This window comes from Seriola aureovittata, chromosome 5, assembly GCF_021018895.1.
Source record: "Seriola aureovittata isolate HTS-2021-v1 ecotype China chromosome 5, ASM2101889v1, whole genome shotgun sequence".
NCBI lineage: Eukaryota > Metazoa > Chordata > Actinopteri > Carangiformes > Carangidae > Seriola > Seriola aureovittata.
The window spans coordinates 3,795,599-3,814,378 of NC_079368.1; the positions used below are offsets into that span (position 1 = coordinate 3,795,599).

Here is an 18,780-nt window from a genome sequence, read left to right on the forward strand (position 1 = left end):
ATCTACCCTCTCCTGAAGAATGCTTATTACACTTTAATCCATGTTGGGTTAGGCTGTGGGCTGCACTGTAGTCAGTGCACAGCGACTGCAGCTAAAATAGATCTCCGTCATGGCAGCAACAGTTGCCAACAGAATCACCTCTTTAGCGATTTTTCATATGAAATAAAAGTATGAGAAAGTTTTTTTTGCAGCATTGCTATATTTCTATTATATATATTATATTATATATATTCTATTCTATTCTATTGTGAGCTTTTAATTTTGAAGTTCAGACAGGAAGTGCCAAAGGTTCTGTTGCTTGGTTGGCGGACCCCTGAAATAGTGGACATATGATGTGTGATACGAACACCAGTTCAGTAAGTCAGACAAACGAATGATATGTGACTGTGGGCCACAGCGCCACATGTGAACAGTAACAAAAAAGATTCCATGTTGCATTTATATCAACGAATTTCTTAAATGGGTCATTCTGGTCAACTGTCTAATGTATTAGAAAAGAATTGGCTTGCCGACCCCTGAACTACACGCTTGGAAGTGGAGGGGTGAGACGGGGGTTTTTCAGTTGGTTGCAATCTGCAACCTCATCACTAGATGAACTGTAACTAAATCCTACACACTGGTCCTTTAAGATTATTAAACAGTAAAGGTTTGGCTTTCTGCCAAACTACCAATCAATGACCTGCGCAGGTAAGCATGACAGCTGTCACTGATGAATAAATCAAGAAATGCTTATTGTCATAGAAACAATTTGAGCATTCAGAAACAGCGGAGGTCACTCGCCTCAGCATCTAATTTTCTTCACATCTATAAATTGAAATTGAAAGCCATCCCATACAGCTTTCTGCTGGTCACTGATACAGAGCATCACATCTCTGTCAGATGAGAGTGCAAACATAATTGAATGCAGAATATGTGCCACAGAGAATCAGGTCAAGAACTTCCTGACGCAACACCCTGAGCTTCGCTTGATGGAAGGGAAGCTCGCCAGTGATATTCCACACATCAGCAGCAGAGTTGCTGACATGTTCTGACAGATTAGCAAAGATTATGAGGAAGAAATAAAGTGGTGGCTTTTTTGAAAGTGTTGATTTGCAGATTTGCAGTTATTCTTAGAAAAATACCCAAACTCGGATAAAAGGTTTATACATGAAAAACATGTTTCTATGAATAATCTATGAACCTGTATAGTTTGTTTTTTCATCATGGATAATGTACCGGTAAAAGCCGAATGACAGGTCTTCAGCCTTTTATATATATATATATATATATATATATATATGTGTGAAATAAGGACATTATGGTTGATACACACTAAGCTATGCATCTTAGCACATGTATTTTACCTGCAACTTTGCCACACATGAGAAATGTGCCATAATGTGTTACCTCTCTCTCTCTGTATTGTAATAATTCACACACTTTACAGATGGCAGATAAACAATGAGCAGTGCAAGTCATGAAAAGAAGAATAAGATGGTTGTGGTCACGTCCACAGACCTACACTGCACACTGCAAATAGCAAGTTGCTGTAGTGGCTACACATGGCGTCCTTCAGCAGCACGACCTTCACTGCAGTCGTTTGTCCTCCACCTGAAGTGTCCATTAGTATGACACTGAATCCTCAGCTCCGACAAAGAAGAGCTCAAAGGAGGAGAGGGAAAGGAAGATTACAGAAACATGTTTACATATTTAATGAATGGTATATCATTACAATAATGGAAATAATGTCAGATATACGGTGTGGTAAGTTGTATATGTTAACAGAGGGTTCATGCTTGGCTGCCCAGGAGTTTGGGGGCGTTCTGACGATAGGACATTTCAGCAGGGCAAGTCCAGCTCCTGTTGGAAATATTTACTGGCAAGAGATTTGCAACATTAAATGATAACAGCAACCAAAAATACAACTGGTTAGGAAATACATTCACATTTTTACACACACACACGCACACACACACACACACACACACACACACACACACACACACACACACACAAAAAGAAAAGTTCATTTGTTGAAGCTGGTGAACATTTGCACATTTTGTTCAGTTTTATTATTATTTTCTAATGTCTTTTCACTACTGTGACTGACAGTAACTAACATACTTGGCACGCACACACACACACACACACACACACACACACACCAATTGTGTTAGTAATTTAAGTGTTTAATAAAAATGTCATGTCATGTCATGATGTCACATTTCAGCCCAGTGTATGTTACAACTAATCCAGACTATGGGGTGAAATGTGACATTTCCATTTTTTCGTTTGTGTTGCAGAGATAACACCTACACCATTTAAATGCACATGTAACTAGTTATTACATTTTAAACGCGCCGGCTTGTAAAGAGCTCCAAGATACAGACAGACATGTCAAAAACGTTACAACCATCCCTGGTCTCCCCGACTGTAGTTTGCATTTGTGAAGTTTCCCCTGTCTCATGCTCCTTTGTTGCCAGAATTTGGATTTTTTGTTTTTGTGCTCATGTTTTCTTCCTGCTTTTCTCCCGATCAGTCTCCATAGTCTTTCAGTTTTGTTACAGAATTTTGCTTTTATTTTGAGTTCTGTTACTTTTCTTTATTAAAAGAGCTTTTTTCCACCAACCTCCTTCTTGTGTTGGCTGCATTTGAGTTCAGTTTTTCCCTAAAACCTGACAACAGTTGTACAATCTAATGCAATCCAATACAACTGCTCGGTCATAACTACTAATACTTTTAACGATGCCTGTAGTTGACTGTTCACTGTCATAGAGGTGTTCAAGTATATGAATTTAGCTTTGGGGGTCATAGGTAACGATGACTGGACTGCATCAAATACAGAGATGCTTAGAGATAATATTCTGCTCCCTTCATTTATATGTAAATAAGGACGAAATATTCAAAACACCTCTCGATATAATGTACAACATCACCTTTTACTATGACCTTAGAAAAATAAACCTATCATTGAATTTATTAATTTCCAACAATGTCAACAAAAACTAAACAATTCATTGGCAGAGCTGCTGTATTGAATTCCAATAGATGGTTTACCTAATAACGTGGTCACTAAAAAAGATTAGATTAGATTGACTGAACGGCCATCCAGCCAATCAAATCACTTCCATTTGACCAACCCACCAGCCCAGGGAAGAGTAAACAGCTCGGTTTTCATCCCGTGTCTCATAGATGAAATAAAAGATAATTAAAGTCTGTGTGTTTCTTGACAGACACTGAGAAGTCTAAAGTCACCGGTTAATACTAGTGTGTGTGTGGATACTTGTTAATATCGTATCCTGCAGTGAAGGCGTGCTGCGTGGCCTGGTGTACATTTTGAACTCAACATTATTTGGATACGGGGATGAAGGATATGTAGAAATGCATAAGACTGATTTTGATTTGGCATGTTGTGGAGACTGGATTGGGGGCTGAAGGCAGGGGGGTTGTGGTGCTCATGTCCCACCCTTAGAACTTTTAAAATCGCTGCTCCACCCCTGTATGTAGACTATACTCTCAGGCCTTACAATCCTCACACATTCTCTCATTTACCTTTCCTTATTCACATGGTCACGTTTTTACAGATTTCTGTGGCAGAGAGAAAATTCTGATTCCATTCTATGCCCCAAATAAAGATTTTGTCATTTTTTATTATCACAGAAGAAGATTTCCCAAGAAACATTAGAAGTGTAGCACCTGGCACAGAGGGTCAGTCTCCTCTCTGCTCTGTGTGACAGAGGAGGAAACATCTTGGACATCAGTCACTGCTACACTGTCCCTTGAAATGTATCACCAGGTTTAAAAATGAGAATAAAAAAATATTTGAAAGCCAAACAGTATTAACTACCATCATACCGCGTGTAGACTTCTGGCTGCTGCCTTACAACAAGAAGAAATATTGAGTGATTAGGCCTACATGCAGCCTACCCCTCGGTCTCCTCCTCTCCGCCTTCCTCTCTCTGCCATTGGTTAGCACGAGGCAGGCTCCGGGATGGTGATGCCTGGGAAAGGGGGTAAACTCGGAGCGCACGTCTCCCCCGCTGCGCACACACTCACAGCAAAAGTGAAGTGAAGATGCTTCTTCTCTTCCAACCAACAGTCCAACCCGAGAGCCCGCCACTACTACTCATTCTTCTTCTTCTTCTTCTTCTCCTCCTCTTACCAAAGCGCAAAACTGTCCCCGTCCCTGGCTTTCCGGAGGAACTTGTGCTGCCGGGGCTCGTCCAGCTCGGAGGAGGCGAGAGGAGGCAGCGGAGCTCCGAAGCACCGTCAGCACTATAGCGTATCCGTGGAAAGCTACGCGTCGGTATGGGTGCGCTGACAAAAGGACGTTACCTCTCCATGACGGGCCTCCTGATTCTTGTTTATTGTACAGCATCCGTGATCTCCAAAGGTAAGAGCTGTCCGTATGCATGCATCTCTACTTCGGGTGTCATTGGTTTTTAAACGCTTTTACCCGGCTTGTTAAAAAAAGAAGAAGAAGAAGAAGAAGAAGCGGTCTTCTTGTGCCATCCTCGTGGTTACGCACCGCTTGGTGACATTTACATCATGTTTTGTTTTCCTAATATTTTTTTTTTTTAAATGTTTGCAAATATATATCTATGCACATTCGATTTTCGACCGGGGTCTTTTCATTCATCCTAAGACTTATTGTCACTGTTCGAGCTTTCTCTCTCTCTCTCCCAATGCGCAAGCAGAGCCGCTGATATTGATTCATCAAGCCACAGCTTATACCGCCAAGTTCTCACACTGTTTATCTTTTTCATATCCCCCCTTTAAAAAAAAATCGATCTTAATTGTCCCCTTTTCACTCAGTTCTCTCAGTCTTTAATGAATCCATCATCATGCCCGCGCTGCATCCAAGGAGGAGGCTTGAACACATGCAGGCACGCCTGTGCAACAGGCATGTCACCGCGTTTTTTTCCCTGGGACTTTCAGGACTGATTCTGTGGACGTTTGTCTTCATTTTAAAGCGTTACACTCCCTGATACCATGAACTGGAAACAGTGGCAGGGGGGAATAAGGGGTTGCGGCTTGACCATGGTTAATGTTGAATTCAAGCACAAATATAAGAAAAAACATTCAGCCACTGACGCACCTAAAACGATTTTTTTTTTTTTGATAGGGCAGGAGGGCTGGATTGCAGCGGGGTGACTCGCTCTTTTGAGGAATTTTTTCGTCATTTGTTTAATGCCACCTACCAACGTGGTTTATTAAAAGATTTTTTACACATATTTTGTTGGTTGAATTTTGCAACTGGGTGGAGGAAGCGGTGCAGGTGGGGAGCCAGAGGAGTGGGCACATGCCTCATTTTGATGTTGTAGTTGCGTCTTTTCAACAGAAAGAAAACATCAAGTAAAAATAACCAGAAATGTAGCCGAGGTTTCTGTGAGTTGAAACTGCTGCACTGAAAGTCAACTGTTTGACTCTAATGTTACAACCCCAAGCACACAACATCTTTGCCTCCAGTCGTCTGATTGTGTCTGTGATGATCTTGTGACTTGAAAGAAAAATTCTTCATCACTTTCCAACAAGTCCTCAGTATGTGAGCGGCCGCAGCACAGGGCAGATTTCTCTGATTCCTCTTAATGTAGGTGATAGGTGAATGTGTGCAGTAATGGTATTAGAATGTGTATTCTCCCCCCCCCCCCCCCTTCCTCTTTGGAGCCACACAATCTAAACTCACTGTATGGTGGCCCGTGGAGCTGAACTGAGTGCGGTAATAGATTGAGGTCACAGCATCATGAGCCGACCACAGTCACTGGACATGTGTGTGCAAAGTCCCCCTGTTAGACTGAGCACAATAACACTGCAGCTCTTTCAGCTTATTATTTTACCTGCTGGTTTCTGTTGGATGGTGTCTGTGTTATGTTTCTTCATGTACTGTGAGGAAATACTAAGCTAAACACCAGAGTTTTGAGGTTTTTGAGAGTTTAACATGGAGACCGCGTCAGTGAAGTTTTGTTTTGAGTTCATTTTCACGACAGGGAAAATGGAGCCATGTCATGTCGTACAAATATGAACATTTTCAGAACAGCTTGCTCGTTCAAAATCGATACAGAAGTCATCCCCAGTATAATAATCAAAAATAACTAAATGCATAATTACAACATGCTCAAAATGAAGCTTTGTCTTCTTGCAACCTCCGTCATCACAGGTTGCACATGCCTGTGAGAAGTTAAAGGGGCACTCCAATAATTTAGTATTGTGCGTCCATAACGTTGAGGCCTGACAAGGTCAAAATCTCGGCATCACAGGGCTGAGATATCCTGACTTTTAGTCCCTAGTATGAATTAAGATCCAGAAACACTGGATCCTACAATTCCCACAATGCAACTTTCATTAGACCCTCCTCACCTGATAAAATGCTACATCTTAGAAAACACCACACCTGTAGTTTGTAATGCAGACTTCCTCTCTCTGAACTCTTAAGCCTGATGACATCATGCGGGTTATGTGTTGGCTAAATTATCCAGACTTTTTCAAGTAGATCAAAAATGAAGAAAAGTCTTATTATGCCTTGTCCTCTTTCCTGAATCATCTTGCGACCCCTCACATTTGTCTTGTGACCCCTTGGGGGATCACAAGGGTGGAAACCAGCGATTTAGACTGTAGATAAAAAGGCTGATCAAACAAGCGGCAGTGCAAATATGCTTTAGTTAACAGATTTCTATGTTAAATCTGTTCAGAAGAATAAATGATACGCTTTGGCAGAGTTTGAAACTGAGGGGCCTCAATGCCCAGAGGCCCTGGAAGGTGACATCAGTAAACCACCCCTTTCTTTTGTTTCCCAAACCAGTTGGTCTATGATGCTCCATATCAAAGGAGTCATAATCAACCATTTTTATGTCAGCAAAAGATCTAAAAACTGTGGATCTGACATTGTCTGGGTGGAGTGGATGTTCACTGGCTGCTGGTTAGAATTTAGGTTTCATTTAAAGTTTGCATTTTATCAAAATGGCACCTTCATAATCCTTGTTTCTATCTGACCATCAATCCAACGTCCAAAGATATTCAGTTTGTTATCAGACATCAGAAATCAGAGAATATGTTGTATTTCTGCTTAAAAATCGATTGAAATGATCAATTGACAATCAAAACAGTTACTGATTAATTTTCTCTGATTAGTTTTCTGCCAAACGACTAATCACTTAATCCTTTTACCGCTTAATGCAGATACATAAAAATGTCACTTAATACACGAATCCGGCGTCCGCAGGAATCAGTGAGATTTTCTGCTGTTGCCAGCTTTTCATACGCGGCTCGGACGCCCTTCCGTGTTGCCATTACTTTGCACGTCACATCAGTCTCAGAGGCCATAAATGTAACGACAGGTGTCGCATGGACATTTCCCCACAAGGCTGACTCCATGAACCAAACAGCAGCAGAATTCAGCGGTCAGGCCGCAGCGGGACCTGACAGCGCCAGCTTGCACTCAGCAAGGTTTAAGCTCTTAAGGATCAATGGTGGGGTTCGCAGGCCCTGTTGGCTGAGAGTCAGGCGAGGGGGGGGGGGTCACGCAGGAGGGCTCCTCCAGTGCAACACGGCTCGGTGTAAGCATGGTGTGGCCCAAGGGGAAACTTTTAAAAGGCCTTTTCAGCTGTGTCGCACAGCACTGGACATGAAACACATGATGCAGCTTCCTGAGCAGCAGTGTTAGACGTAACTTCCCTTATGGATCAGGTTTGCTATCACCATGTATTTATCTCCTAATGACATTTAAAGATATCCTGCTTAAAGATGCAAAAAGGCCATCTGAGTACACTGACTGTGTGTAATATCCCGTATAAACTGGCTTCTGATAACGCTCTTGTTGATTTCATTTGACATGCAGGCGTGTTTATTTGGGACTTGATGATTAATTTATGTGATGTGTGATTTAGCAAGAGAGAGGCTGTGTGTAGAGCAAGAAAAATAATGGGGAAGGGGATTATCTGATGTTTGACTGAGGATTGTTGAAGTCACCTAGTTCATTTACCAGTAATTCAATTTACATATTCCTAATGCTATGTATCCTTAGAAGGACGTGTTATGAGATTAGAGTATGGAGCTTGTTTGTCTTGCTGGGTAGAGTCAAGAGTGCACACACGCCCGGACCCCCGGTGGTCACCTCATTTGATAAACATTAGCAGCAAACGGCATCTTCAAGCCTCACAGATGCACAATTATGTCAAGTCTGAAAGAAACCGTCGCCACATGGCGTCTGATGCTGTGTCTCTCCATTTTCTGACGGTGAAAGCTCATTTGACACGTGCACTCATCAGTTCTTCGCTGGGTTTAGTTCACCCATGACCTTACGCTGTAGATTGTACCTCTTTGTTCTTGTTCAGGTTGGGCAGAAGTAAAAAAAAAAAAAAAAAAAAAAATCACCTGAGTACAAAGGATGCACCCTAACTGCAGCTACTTGTTTTCCAGAAAAAAAATAAAAATCTCAAGGTTTTTTTCTCTTTCTCTCTGTGTACAGGGCTTTCATGAAAACAGACAAAGGTCAAATCTGTTATTTTCCCTCAGAGAAAGTAAAGGGGCTCTTATATTTTCCCTGCCGATCCCAGAATGAATCATCATAGTCAGGCTGCCGTGGGTGACAACGTGCGCAGTTCAGTGCCCAGATTTACATTTAAATGAAACCAAATGGCTGTACATTCAGAAATGATATACAGTAATGATGATGGTAATAAAAGCAAGTCCCCTTTCATATTGGACCAGCTCCTGCTTGGGATTGCTGTCATTTGCGGGACTCTGCAGGTACAGTCGGTGAGTTATGTCTTTGCTATGTCAAGACTATTACCTTCACATTTCAGCGAGTGGATTCATCAACGTTCTGCCTAAGAGGCTTAATGTAGTCAGCAATCAGCCCTGCAGCTCATTGGGTTCTCCTCGTCCGCTATATGGCTGAGTGGTACTTCAAGGTATTCAACTTTTCCCAACTACCGTATGTCATCTGTTCCTGCAGGTTTACGCTGCAAAGGCCCCTGCGGTGTCATGTGGCTTGATTCCAAATGTTTGTAGGTGGGATCATCTTCCTGTATCTGAAAAATAGCCACAGAAATGAGAGGAAGCATGGATGACACTGACACAGCTGAGTCAGAAATAACATTTCTCATATAGTACTGGCATATCTCTGTGGTCAGTGTGACAAAATTATGTTAAAGCTACACCAATCAAAATCTTTATATCACTAATGGATGACGTTACTACATGTAGTATGAAAGGTTTTACTCATAGTGACGAACCCACAGGAAGTTATCAGCTAACGTTGCAGTCCCCCCTCAGCTCATTTGGATTTCTTTTAGTTCATTGTTTTGGTTTTACACCTGCAACTTAACAGTTTTTGTGTTCACTCTCACCGCTCTTAACAGCATATTCTCCAGCAGTAACGATAAACCCACTGTACACTACCGGCCTAGCACCAAACAGCAGACAGGCACAGTTAGCAACAAGCTAGTGAAAATAATGAAACCATTAGCAGCTAAAGAGCCAGATGTTTGTGTTGATGGAAACCAAAACAGAGCAAAATGAGAGTGAACATCGGTGTCCGAGAACAAATGCAAACATATACCATGTATGAACTGTGTAAATAGTAAACTGTTTGCTAGCATGTTAGCCATTCCATTTCTATAAGGAAAAAGTCTCTCATTCTCTCTGTTTAGCGGATGCAGTTTGCTCAAACTCTGACAACTGTTGCATGAGTGAAGATATTTGTCATCAAAGACTTTTAATGCTCCCATATTTTAAACTTTTCCTGGCGAGTGACTGCTTTCTTGTGACATCACAAAGTTACATAAGTCCTGACGGCTCGTTTTTAAGGCTCAGTTTCTGAATACAGGCTGTGTGCATTTCTCTGTGGACTGAGCGCTTTGATACTTTCACACTATTAATATAGAACCTAGACCTGCTTTATGATCACAAAATACAAATCCCACTTTATACAATTTGGGACCTTTAAGACTTAAGATTCAGCTCTGGGATACTGTGATCTGTAATTTCCCCATTTTCCAGATGAATCGAGTATGAAAATAGCTCTTAGTTACGACTCAACAAAAGTCCATATGGAAAAAGAGATATATAAATTCTAAATTTCAACACGGACACTGCATTTGTAATGAAACTGTAGTGATTACAAACAGTGATCTATGTTCCTTTTCCCTCCATTGTTCTCAACTTGGCCATTTCTTGAGAGTCAACGCTCTGTTCTGTTTGTTAATCAGAATGAGCGAACAAGTCCTAATCTGTCCTGGATGAACGTTGTATCTTACATCCTGGGTAATCTGAGGGGACGGCATCAGGACAGGGTGAGAAGGCCCCGCTCATTCACAGCGCTAAATCATGTAAGAAAGCTGCAGATACATTTCATCCATCTCAGTCAGGACATTCAATCAGTTGTGTTCTTGGAGCCACATGTCTTTCATTCCACAGCCCTGTCTCCTCTGCAGCTGAATAGCTTTCTTTTTAAATATTGCAGTCTTTGTATGAGCCCTGAGAGATTAATGTGGACCCAGCTTTCTCCTCATTTTTTGGAGAGTTTCTTTCTTTTTCTTTTTTTTTTTTTGTTTTTCAGTACTTGTGAAGGAATTCCCTAAGGGTGAAAACTCATGGGATTTAAATGTGGTAGGCAGAGGATTCACTGTACTGTGCAATGATAAAGAAGACTTACAACAGGCTAAACTGCATTTATACCGAGAGCCAGAGACACGGTACATTGTCTCTGTGATAAGGTTTATAGATAATATTTAACTGTATTTTATATTTATTCTTTTTTGACATGTAGCTGGTGTTTTTACACAAATTTAGAGCAGCAATGACACAGTATTAATTCACTTTGCATTGTGTGTTCAAGTGTACGTATAGCCAGAAAAATGAAGTGCAAGGGTCAAAACAACAGCCAGACTGCATAAGTAAAATATATTGTATTGTTAATATTCATACATCATAAATAATAGATTAGAACTGTATATAGAAACAATAGCTAAGTAGAGAAAGTAGTTTTTCTCTCTTTAAATGGGTGATCACTTGTTTTGTACAACCACCTTAACAAACACGCATAACAGTAATAAACTGATGTACAAAACTGTGCTTAAATATTAACAGCTATTAAGTGAATGATTTCTTAATTTCTGTAATCTCTGAAGATGTTCAGATGTGCTCTAAATAAACATATTTATTGCTGCAACCTGTAATTAATCACACTTGTACTGTGGAGCAATTACTGTCAAGGATCAGAACAAGTAAAACATGGTCTTTATGAAAAAAGCAGCACTAATGTGTGTTTTTTCATGTTAATTTGGCCTTTGCTGCGGAGCTGGCATTACGTCGGTGTGGTAATATTTAGAGGTGTCAGGTTTCACAGGCTCCATGAACTTCTTCATATCTTTGTTTACAGATGGTGTGCACCAGATGAGCTTTTTACAAGGCTGTTTTATGATAGCATCCTATTTAGCAAACCTCCAAGCAGCCATAAGGCCTACTGGGGGATGTGTGTATGTGACTGCGACTGTGCCCGCACGTGCACACAAGCACACGCACATACGCACACATGCACACATGCACTTAGTAATTAGGAAACCCAAACACAGTCCTGTGTAAATTTTATTTATACTACTTTGCCGGCCATATTTGATAGCATCTGGGTGTGAGCTTCTACAGAGCCAGAGTCAAGTGAAAGGCGAGGCCTCATCTCTTATCAAGTCAGTGAGAATTCAATATTGTTATCGGAAAACATGTCCTGCTGATGTATGGGTCATGGCTGAAATCTATGTCAGCCGATCTCAAGTAAATTGTCTTTTGAATGACTAGTGTTTCTAAGTGAATCTCTCACAGTCTGTCCATTGGAACCAAGGTAAAGGAGTGCCATTATTTCGTGTATCACGTGGTGTTGACCATCTTTTGTTTTTATTTGCTATGCTAGTGGCATGCTAGTGGAATGGATGGTAATGTCAGTCAGTTCACTGCTTTGGTCCAGACTGAAATATTTCACTAACTAGTGGATGGATTGCCATGAAATTTTGTACAGAAATTTATGATCTTGATGGTATGAATCCTTCAGACTTTGATCCTCTATATATATGTAATATATTATTACATATTTATAAATAATTTAGGTACAGGCATTCATGTTCCCTTTAAGATGAATTGGTTTGGTGATACCCCGTTTAGCTTTACAATTAAGTCAAAATTTCAGACCTGCAAAGCTAACTTTAATGAGCAATTTTAATTCATACCAGTTAGCAAATGTTAGCACGCTAACACACAAGATGATGAACATAGTAGACATTACTATGTTGCTTAGCATCAGCATGTCATTGTCAGTATTGTGTCATGCTGATTTTAGCACCGCTGTGTACTATCATCACAGAGCTGCTAGCATGGCTGTGGACTCTCTTGTTGTACAGTATGTTTATTTCTGCTTTGCCTTTTCAGCTTTTCTTCACTTAGCAACACTTGATGTAAGCATCTGCAGGTCTGTGGTCATTGGATTGTTATATTACAGCCAGCACATGGAGTGTAGTGAATCAGAGAGCATCAAGACAAAGAGTGAAGGACAAGATTTTATTTAAGTACGAAAGCAGGACGGTAACTCAGTAACATGAGCTGGATCCAATGAAAGAGCAGAAGTTGGGGAAAACTCCCTCCGATACATAGATCACAGGTATTTTTCTTGGACACTTGATGTATGGCCTTTGATATGCCAACCCTGATGGTTCTCTGTTGTTTGCAGTACCCACTTTCATGGCCTTGGGTCACCTGTTCAAACATGTCCTCTGTTGATCCATGGTGCAGCAGCAGGCCTACCGGGACAGAACAGCGCTGGAGGACAAGCTGTGATGAATGGACTGCCGAGCGCCAGTCTCAGTTCGCTGTGTCCTGTCCTGCTTGGAGGACCTCTCGGTCTCGCTGGTGGGCACATGTTAGTCATTGGACCACACTGTTTGTGACCAGTGGTTGACACGCACAGGTGCAGCAAAAAATGGCCCGTAAAAGGGTTTGATAGTGGGGTTTTATCTTTATAGATGTTTGCGTTGGGTGTGTGGTGATTTGTGAATGATAACAAAGGTGTGTGGAAAAAAAAAGTTATCATATTTATTTCCCTCTTAAATTTACTTCCTTTAAAGTCCCTGTATGTAGAGGATTAACTTAAATCTCTAAATCATTTTGATGGCATTCCAGAAAATGAGGCCACCACAGTGATTGTATGTGTCTACAATATGTGTAGGACACACAGGAGAAACTGCAGTCATACTGTAGTGCTTGTAAATAAACTGTTCTTGTTAAGAACAGTAGGTATATATATATCTGTTGTCACGCTCAGGTCGGTAAATTATGATTAGCATGGTTAAATACCATGGCCAGGGAAAATAAATGCTTCTGATTGGCTGTTAGGCATCTGATCAAATTATATGAGGACAACTCAACAAACACACTTAGATACGGACAACTCTTTTTTTCTTTTCATTAATATTAGATTCAGTTTTGTCAATTTACTTAATTTGAATTGTATAACTGTGCATGGGGAATAACTATACAGTGAATCTATGTATGCACAAACACACACAATGGTATGTATTAGGCAGAGAGTAGAGTATATGTGTAAAGAGAGAATGTATATACAGGTGTGTAATTAAAAGAAGATGATTTAAAAAAAAAAATTGACAAAAAGGAAGGTAAATGATCAATTAGTTAATTATAAACTGAGAGTTGAACTGAGATTTCAAGTGTGTAACAAATCATGTATTTATAATTGTAAAATTGAAAAAAGAAAATTAATACAGATTCACCCATTTACCAAGCACTAGACACTATGTAGAACTACTTTGAACTGCTGCTGCTACGATCCAGAATTACTTGAACATGAACGATAATAATATATAGTACAGACAATATGCATTGATCTTTTTAGCCACTCTAGTCACTTTCAAAAAGATAGAGAAGAGAGAAAAAAAATAACTGAGTAAACAACTCAGACCTTAAAAATGTGTCATCTTCATAATATGAAAACAGTCTGGCAGTGTCATAATTTCATAAATACTGAAAACTCTATGTCCAAATTCATTGCAGGGGTCTTTCTATTTAGAAATAGTACATTAGTTGCACTTTAGGCAGACCACTACCAGAAAGGGATTGGTTGTTATAGGGTTACAGATTAAATCGACTGCATTTATGCAGCCCTTTTCTAGTCTTATCAAAGCGCTTTACAATGGAAGCCACTTTCACCCATTCACACACATTCATACGGCGCTTTTTCTCTACACATATAGTGCTTTTCTACCATACAGTCAAGCAATTCCAGGGGTCAGTATCTTGCCCAAGGCAAGATCTGAAATGCGGAATGGAGGAGCTGGGAGTGGAAAACCCCTTCCACCTCCTGAGCCACCGGATTACTACATATAATATTTATAAGATTAAAAAAAACTTTATTAACCCTCATGGTACAGAGTTATATAATAAAACATGTCATACAGGCCTCCTAAGTAACATTGTTCCAGCACGTACCTGTTCAACAGAAGACAGGGCAGTGCAGGGGACGCACACACCGTTTACCAGCAGGTTGATGCTCAGGGATGAACAATCAGAAATAAGCATTACAAGGTCTCTCTATTAACACAGATTACCAATAAGTAACTAGTGACTAGGGACATTTTAGGAAAGTTCAGTATGTGCAGTAAGTGAGAACATTTTCTGTCGCTCTTAAAACTTTACAAATGTTTTAGTCTGTGTTTCACTTGACATTCTCAGCTCCTCGTGACAACAGAATTATTTAAGAGTTATTTTTAGAAACTTTTTTCTCACAAGTGGAGAGAGTGGGAAAAAAAGTTCAAATTAGCTGCTTCTTACATCACAGTTTGTTAAAATATTTGCCTGCTGTCATTCAGAGATTCAGATGCAGCTAAAAGACACACAGCACTACACCAGTAGGACAACAGTGAGCATGAAGTCTCAGCATCCAGCAGCTTTGGAAACTCCAATCTGATCTGCAAATAATGTCTTGACTAACTCAGTCTAATTGTAGCTAAAATATTGTGAACAAACAGTATTTGTCACACGTGGATTAGCCCACACACAGTAGAGCCTCAGAGTGCGCGCCACACTTTTGCAGATGGGCCCTGAGTTTGAATCTGGCTCCGGATCAACATCCTGTGCAGTGGAAGTGATAAGTCACTTTCCTCCTTAGAGAAGTTTGATTTTTCACTTGGAGTTTTTCCGTTCAGACTCTCTCAGTTTGCATTTAGACAGTTATACATCATTTCCTCTGTGTGCATGTCTTGTGATGGGGGCAGAGACAGAGACCAAACAAGTGAGCTAAAGGCAGCAGCGCTCACTGGCCAATAAAAGCACCAGCTGCAGACCAACAAATATCATATTAACCTGATATTTCCATACTTCCTTTATGCATTTTCGTTTTGTTTTTTTGTTTTTTTTACAGTTCCTATGGCGATGTAGTGCATGGGACTGTTGTTAAAAACTGTTTTGATGGTGCACATGCACAAAGAAAGTTAGTTTGTTAGATTTCCTGAACGACAACTTTGTCAACATAAAAGACTAAAACTCAGATTTTTGAAACGGAACCAGAGCGATTGAAACGACTCATCTTCACGGTGTTGAAGATGAGTCACGATTGTTGTCATGAATACCACTCTGGAGGACTTGAGGGCTCACCGAAGTCATCACATTTCAAATTACACATGAGGGACGCCGTGATTACTCCAAACATTTTTGGTAAATTAATTTTTGATTTAAAGGAAGTGATGTTTTCCAGATAATTGCTCGAGCTTAATCACATATTAGATTGGATGAAATTTCCGCTCAGGTTGATGAGACAGCAGAGATGATGTGATGCGCATCACGACTTAACACACTGATAGTGTGTTGATCATGTTTTTCATCCTGGAGTAGTACTTCACTCTTTTGTACTATTCACCGCTGCAGAACTCTAACCACAGCTGCCATCATTTTAAAGTATTTTCAAAGCAATACAGCACATCATTGACACAAGTACTCTGAGACATACTGCATATGTATAACATGAACACATGAGGTCATTGCTTACACTGTTACTGCTACTGTTTGGTGTTGGTGAATCTATAAAGTATCTGTATTGCTTCTTACAGGGAAATTGTGTAGGCAGGCTATACATGAACACACATAGCACCAACACTTATGGACAGCAACAGACAGTATGGCATGATGGCCAGAGTAAGAGTTCATTCATCAAGGTCAAAGTGCAAAAGTCAAGTTAACAGTCTGTGCGATCTCTAGACAACAGTAAGATACTATCTCATGGCAGGAACCCTGAACCGACGACCTGAGGGTTACAGTTCAAACTCTCAGCCCCCCCCCCCCCAGAGGGGAAGTTGCCTTTCAGACCACCCGCCTGTTATACAGATCTGTAAGCAGGGCTGGACTCTGAAATCTTACTGGCCACTTTGTTGAGGCTACTGAGCCTGACTTTACAACTGATTCAATATGTACCTAATGAGAGCTTTCACTTCCTGTTATACATTTACATTGAAGTTATTTGTTATTAGTGTATATCAGTGCGAACAGACTTCTGATAAGAATGGGAAATCCATAATGATAACTAGAAGTAGCCAGTTCACTGAGGAGTCATGGTTTGTTAAATTAGTTATTAAATTATGGAGTTCAGCCACGACATTAAACCCAGTCACCTGTTGTAATGTGTTGTTAATTGACAAGTTCTCTGTGACTAATGGATAGTTGAACAATATACAGTGTACAGCTGTATCTCTGTGTTTCCTGTCCAGCTCACCTGTTGCTTCTGCCCTGGCTGGATCTCCCACTGCAGCACATTGGCTGCTGTCCTCCTCTTCCTCATCCTCTTCCTCCTCCTCCTACATCTCTCTCTTCATTAGCTGCTATCCCTTCCTGACCCTCTCTTGCTGCTTCAGCTGCCACAGCAGCACTGGTTGGAGCCTGGAAATATTCAAAACTAATTAACTGGATAGTTAATCACACTGGTTGGTGTGGTTTCTCAAGTTTCTAGGTGCTCTGTTTGGCTGATACCTCTTTGCGCCGCCTCAGGATGAAATATTTTTCAGTACCCGTCTCGATTGAGATGAAATCAAACAGTTAAAGATTTAACTATGTAGCAGAGGAGCAAGAGTTCCACAAGAACCCTTAGTGCAAATGTGATCATATGATAACGGTATTATCTAAACATCAAGTATCCTGCTCTGATGGACCCTGAGAACTAGAATTGTCTTTCTTGAACTTGATTCCATATATTAATAGGTTTATGTTTTTTTTTCATTCTCTTTCTTTTCATTTTTCTAATTGTTTATTTATTTATTTTTCATATTGTAAAATATATTTTACTTGTTCACTTGCTGTATTTATATTTTATTTAATTTACTCATCTACTAACTTTGTATGTCGTGGGGGGGGGTTGTTTGTGCTTTTGTATGCTCATCATTTAAAACAGGCAATTAACAGATTCTGAAAAAGATTTAAGAATTATTAACATTAACATTAACATTTTCCACTCGGTATTCACTAGCAGCTATGCTAACTGTCTCCTCTGAGGGGAAAAGCCACCAACAATCAGTCCTCCCACGCATGATAGGAGTGTGCACAGAGAAGAGTGGTCTGTTCACAGACAGTCTGTTGTCAATGTGTTTGTAAGAGGGAGAGAGGGAGAGAGAGAGGGAGAGAGAGAGAGAGGGATTGGCTGAGTGAATTAATGATCTATGATGAAATAAGATTTTACCCATTTGCAATATATAAAAAAAAATAGAATATCAGTACGTGGTGGTCAGTGTTGATATTGTGGTGGGCCACCACAAATAAATCATTGTATGTGAAACACTGTCAAGAAGAGATAAAATGCTATATATCCTTAATACGCAGAACACATATGAATACATTAATATTCCGTGGGCCTGCTGGGAGGCTTTGGTGGGCCGGATGTGGCCCGCAGGCCACCAGTTGAGGATTACTGCCCTAAGCGTTAATAAGGTGGTGGATATTTTGCACACAACCTGGTGAGGAAGAAACGCTTGTTTTAAGGTAAGACGATTCACGTTTTAACTCTGTGTTTATGAATAGTTATGAGTAGCTGTTTTATCAGGGTCTGTGATCAGTGCTGTAGTGCAGTGATCAGAGTCTCAGTGTGTGACAGCTGATACATGTGCTAGATGCATGGCTGTGGATGCAAAATGCATCATGTTATCATGTGTATAATTTTTGAGTCATTTGCCATACTGTATATTTTGAATGCAAACACATGTCAACAACATAAAGGTCATATACAGCTACTAAAGTTAAATATATATGTATGCAGATGAGATGAAACATGTTTCCTACTAAATCCAAAATGTGTTTATTTTGAAGTTTTATTTGATATTTTAGAAATATGCAATTCTTAGAACCGGTGCATCAAAAGGTAGACACTATAAAACCATAGGTAAATTGCTGATTATATGGACTGATGACCCTGGTAATGTCTCGTAGATTGTGATTCTATGAGAATTTAAATGCATGAGAAATTATAATAAAAGGTTGCTAATGACACACAGAGAGATACAGAATTTATTTATCTTTGCTTTTGTTCCTCTTAATTCAATCACGGTTGTTCTTCAAGTCTCATGAACAAAATATCTTTGGATTTCTTTGGTTTAATAAAGCAGAAAAAGTCCAAAACTGTGAACATAGAAGAATCTGAAGCTTCAAAAAACATACTTAATTAGTAAAGACTGGTATTACTCAATATTGATTCTTTGTTTACAACTCCAGCCGTTTTAATACAGATCTTGGCAATAACATGTTTAGAAATCTTTCTTTATCTTTAGA

At 40.1% G+C, this 18,780-nt stretch overlaps 1 protein-coding gene across 3 annotated transcripts in view; it reads left to right on the forward strand.

Annotated features, from left to right (window-relative positions):
- The first annotated feature begins 1,684 nt into the window (after positions 1-1,684).
- The window catches only part of unc5db (unc-5 netrin receptor Db), a 215,426-nt gene continuing 198,330 nt past the window's right edge, over positions 1,685-18,780 (forward strand). Inside the window, exon 1 of one of the 3 annotated variants that reach the window (XM_056376423.1) lies at positions 1,685-4,372. In XM_056376423.1, coding sequence (XP_056232398.1) covers positions 4,288-4,372 — 85 coding nt within the window. In that variant the 5' untranslated portion in view covers positions 1,685-4,287. The remainder of the gene's footprint in view (positions 4,373-18,780) is intronic. The other 2 variants (XM_056376421.1, XM_056376422.1) reach the window with 2 other exon arrangements.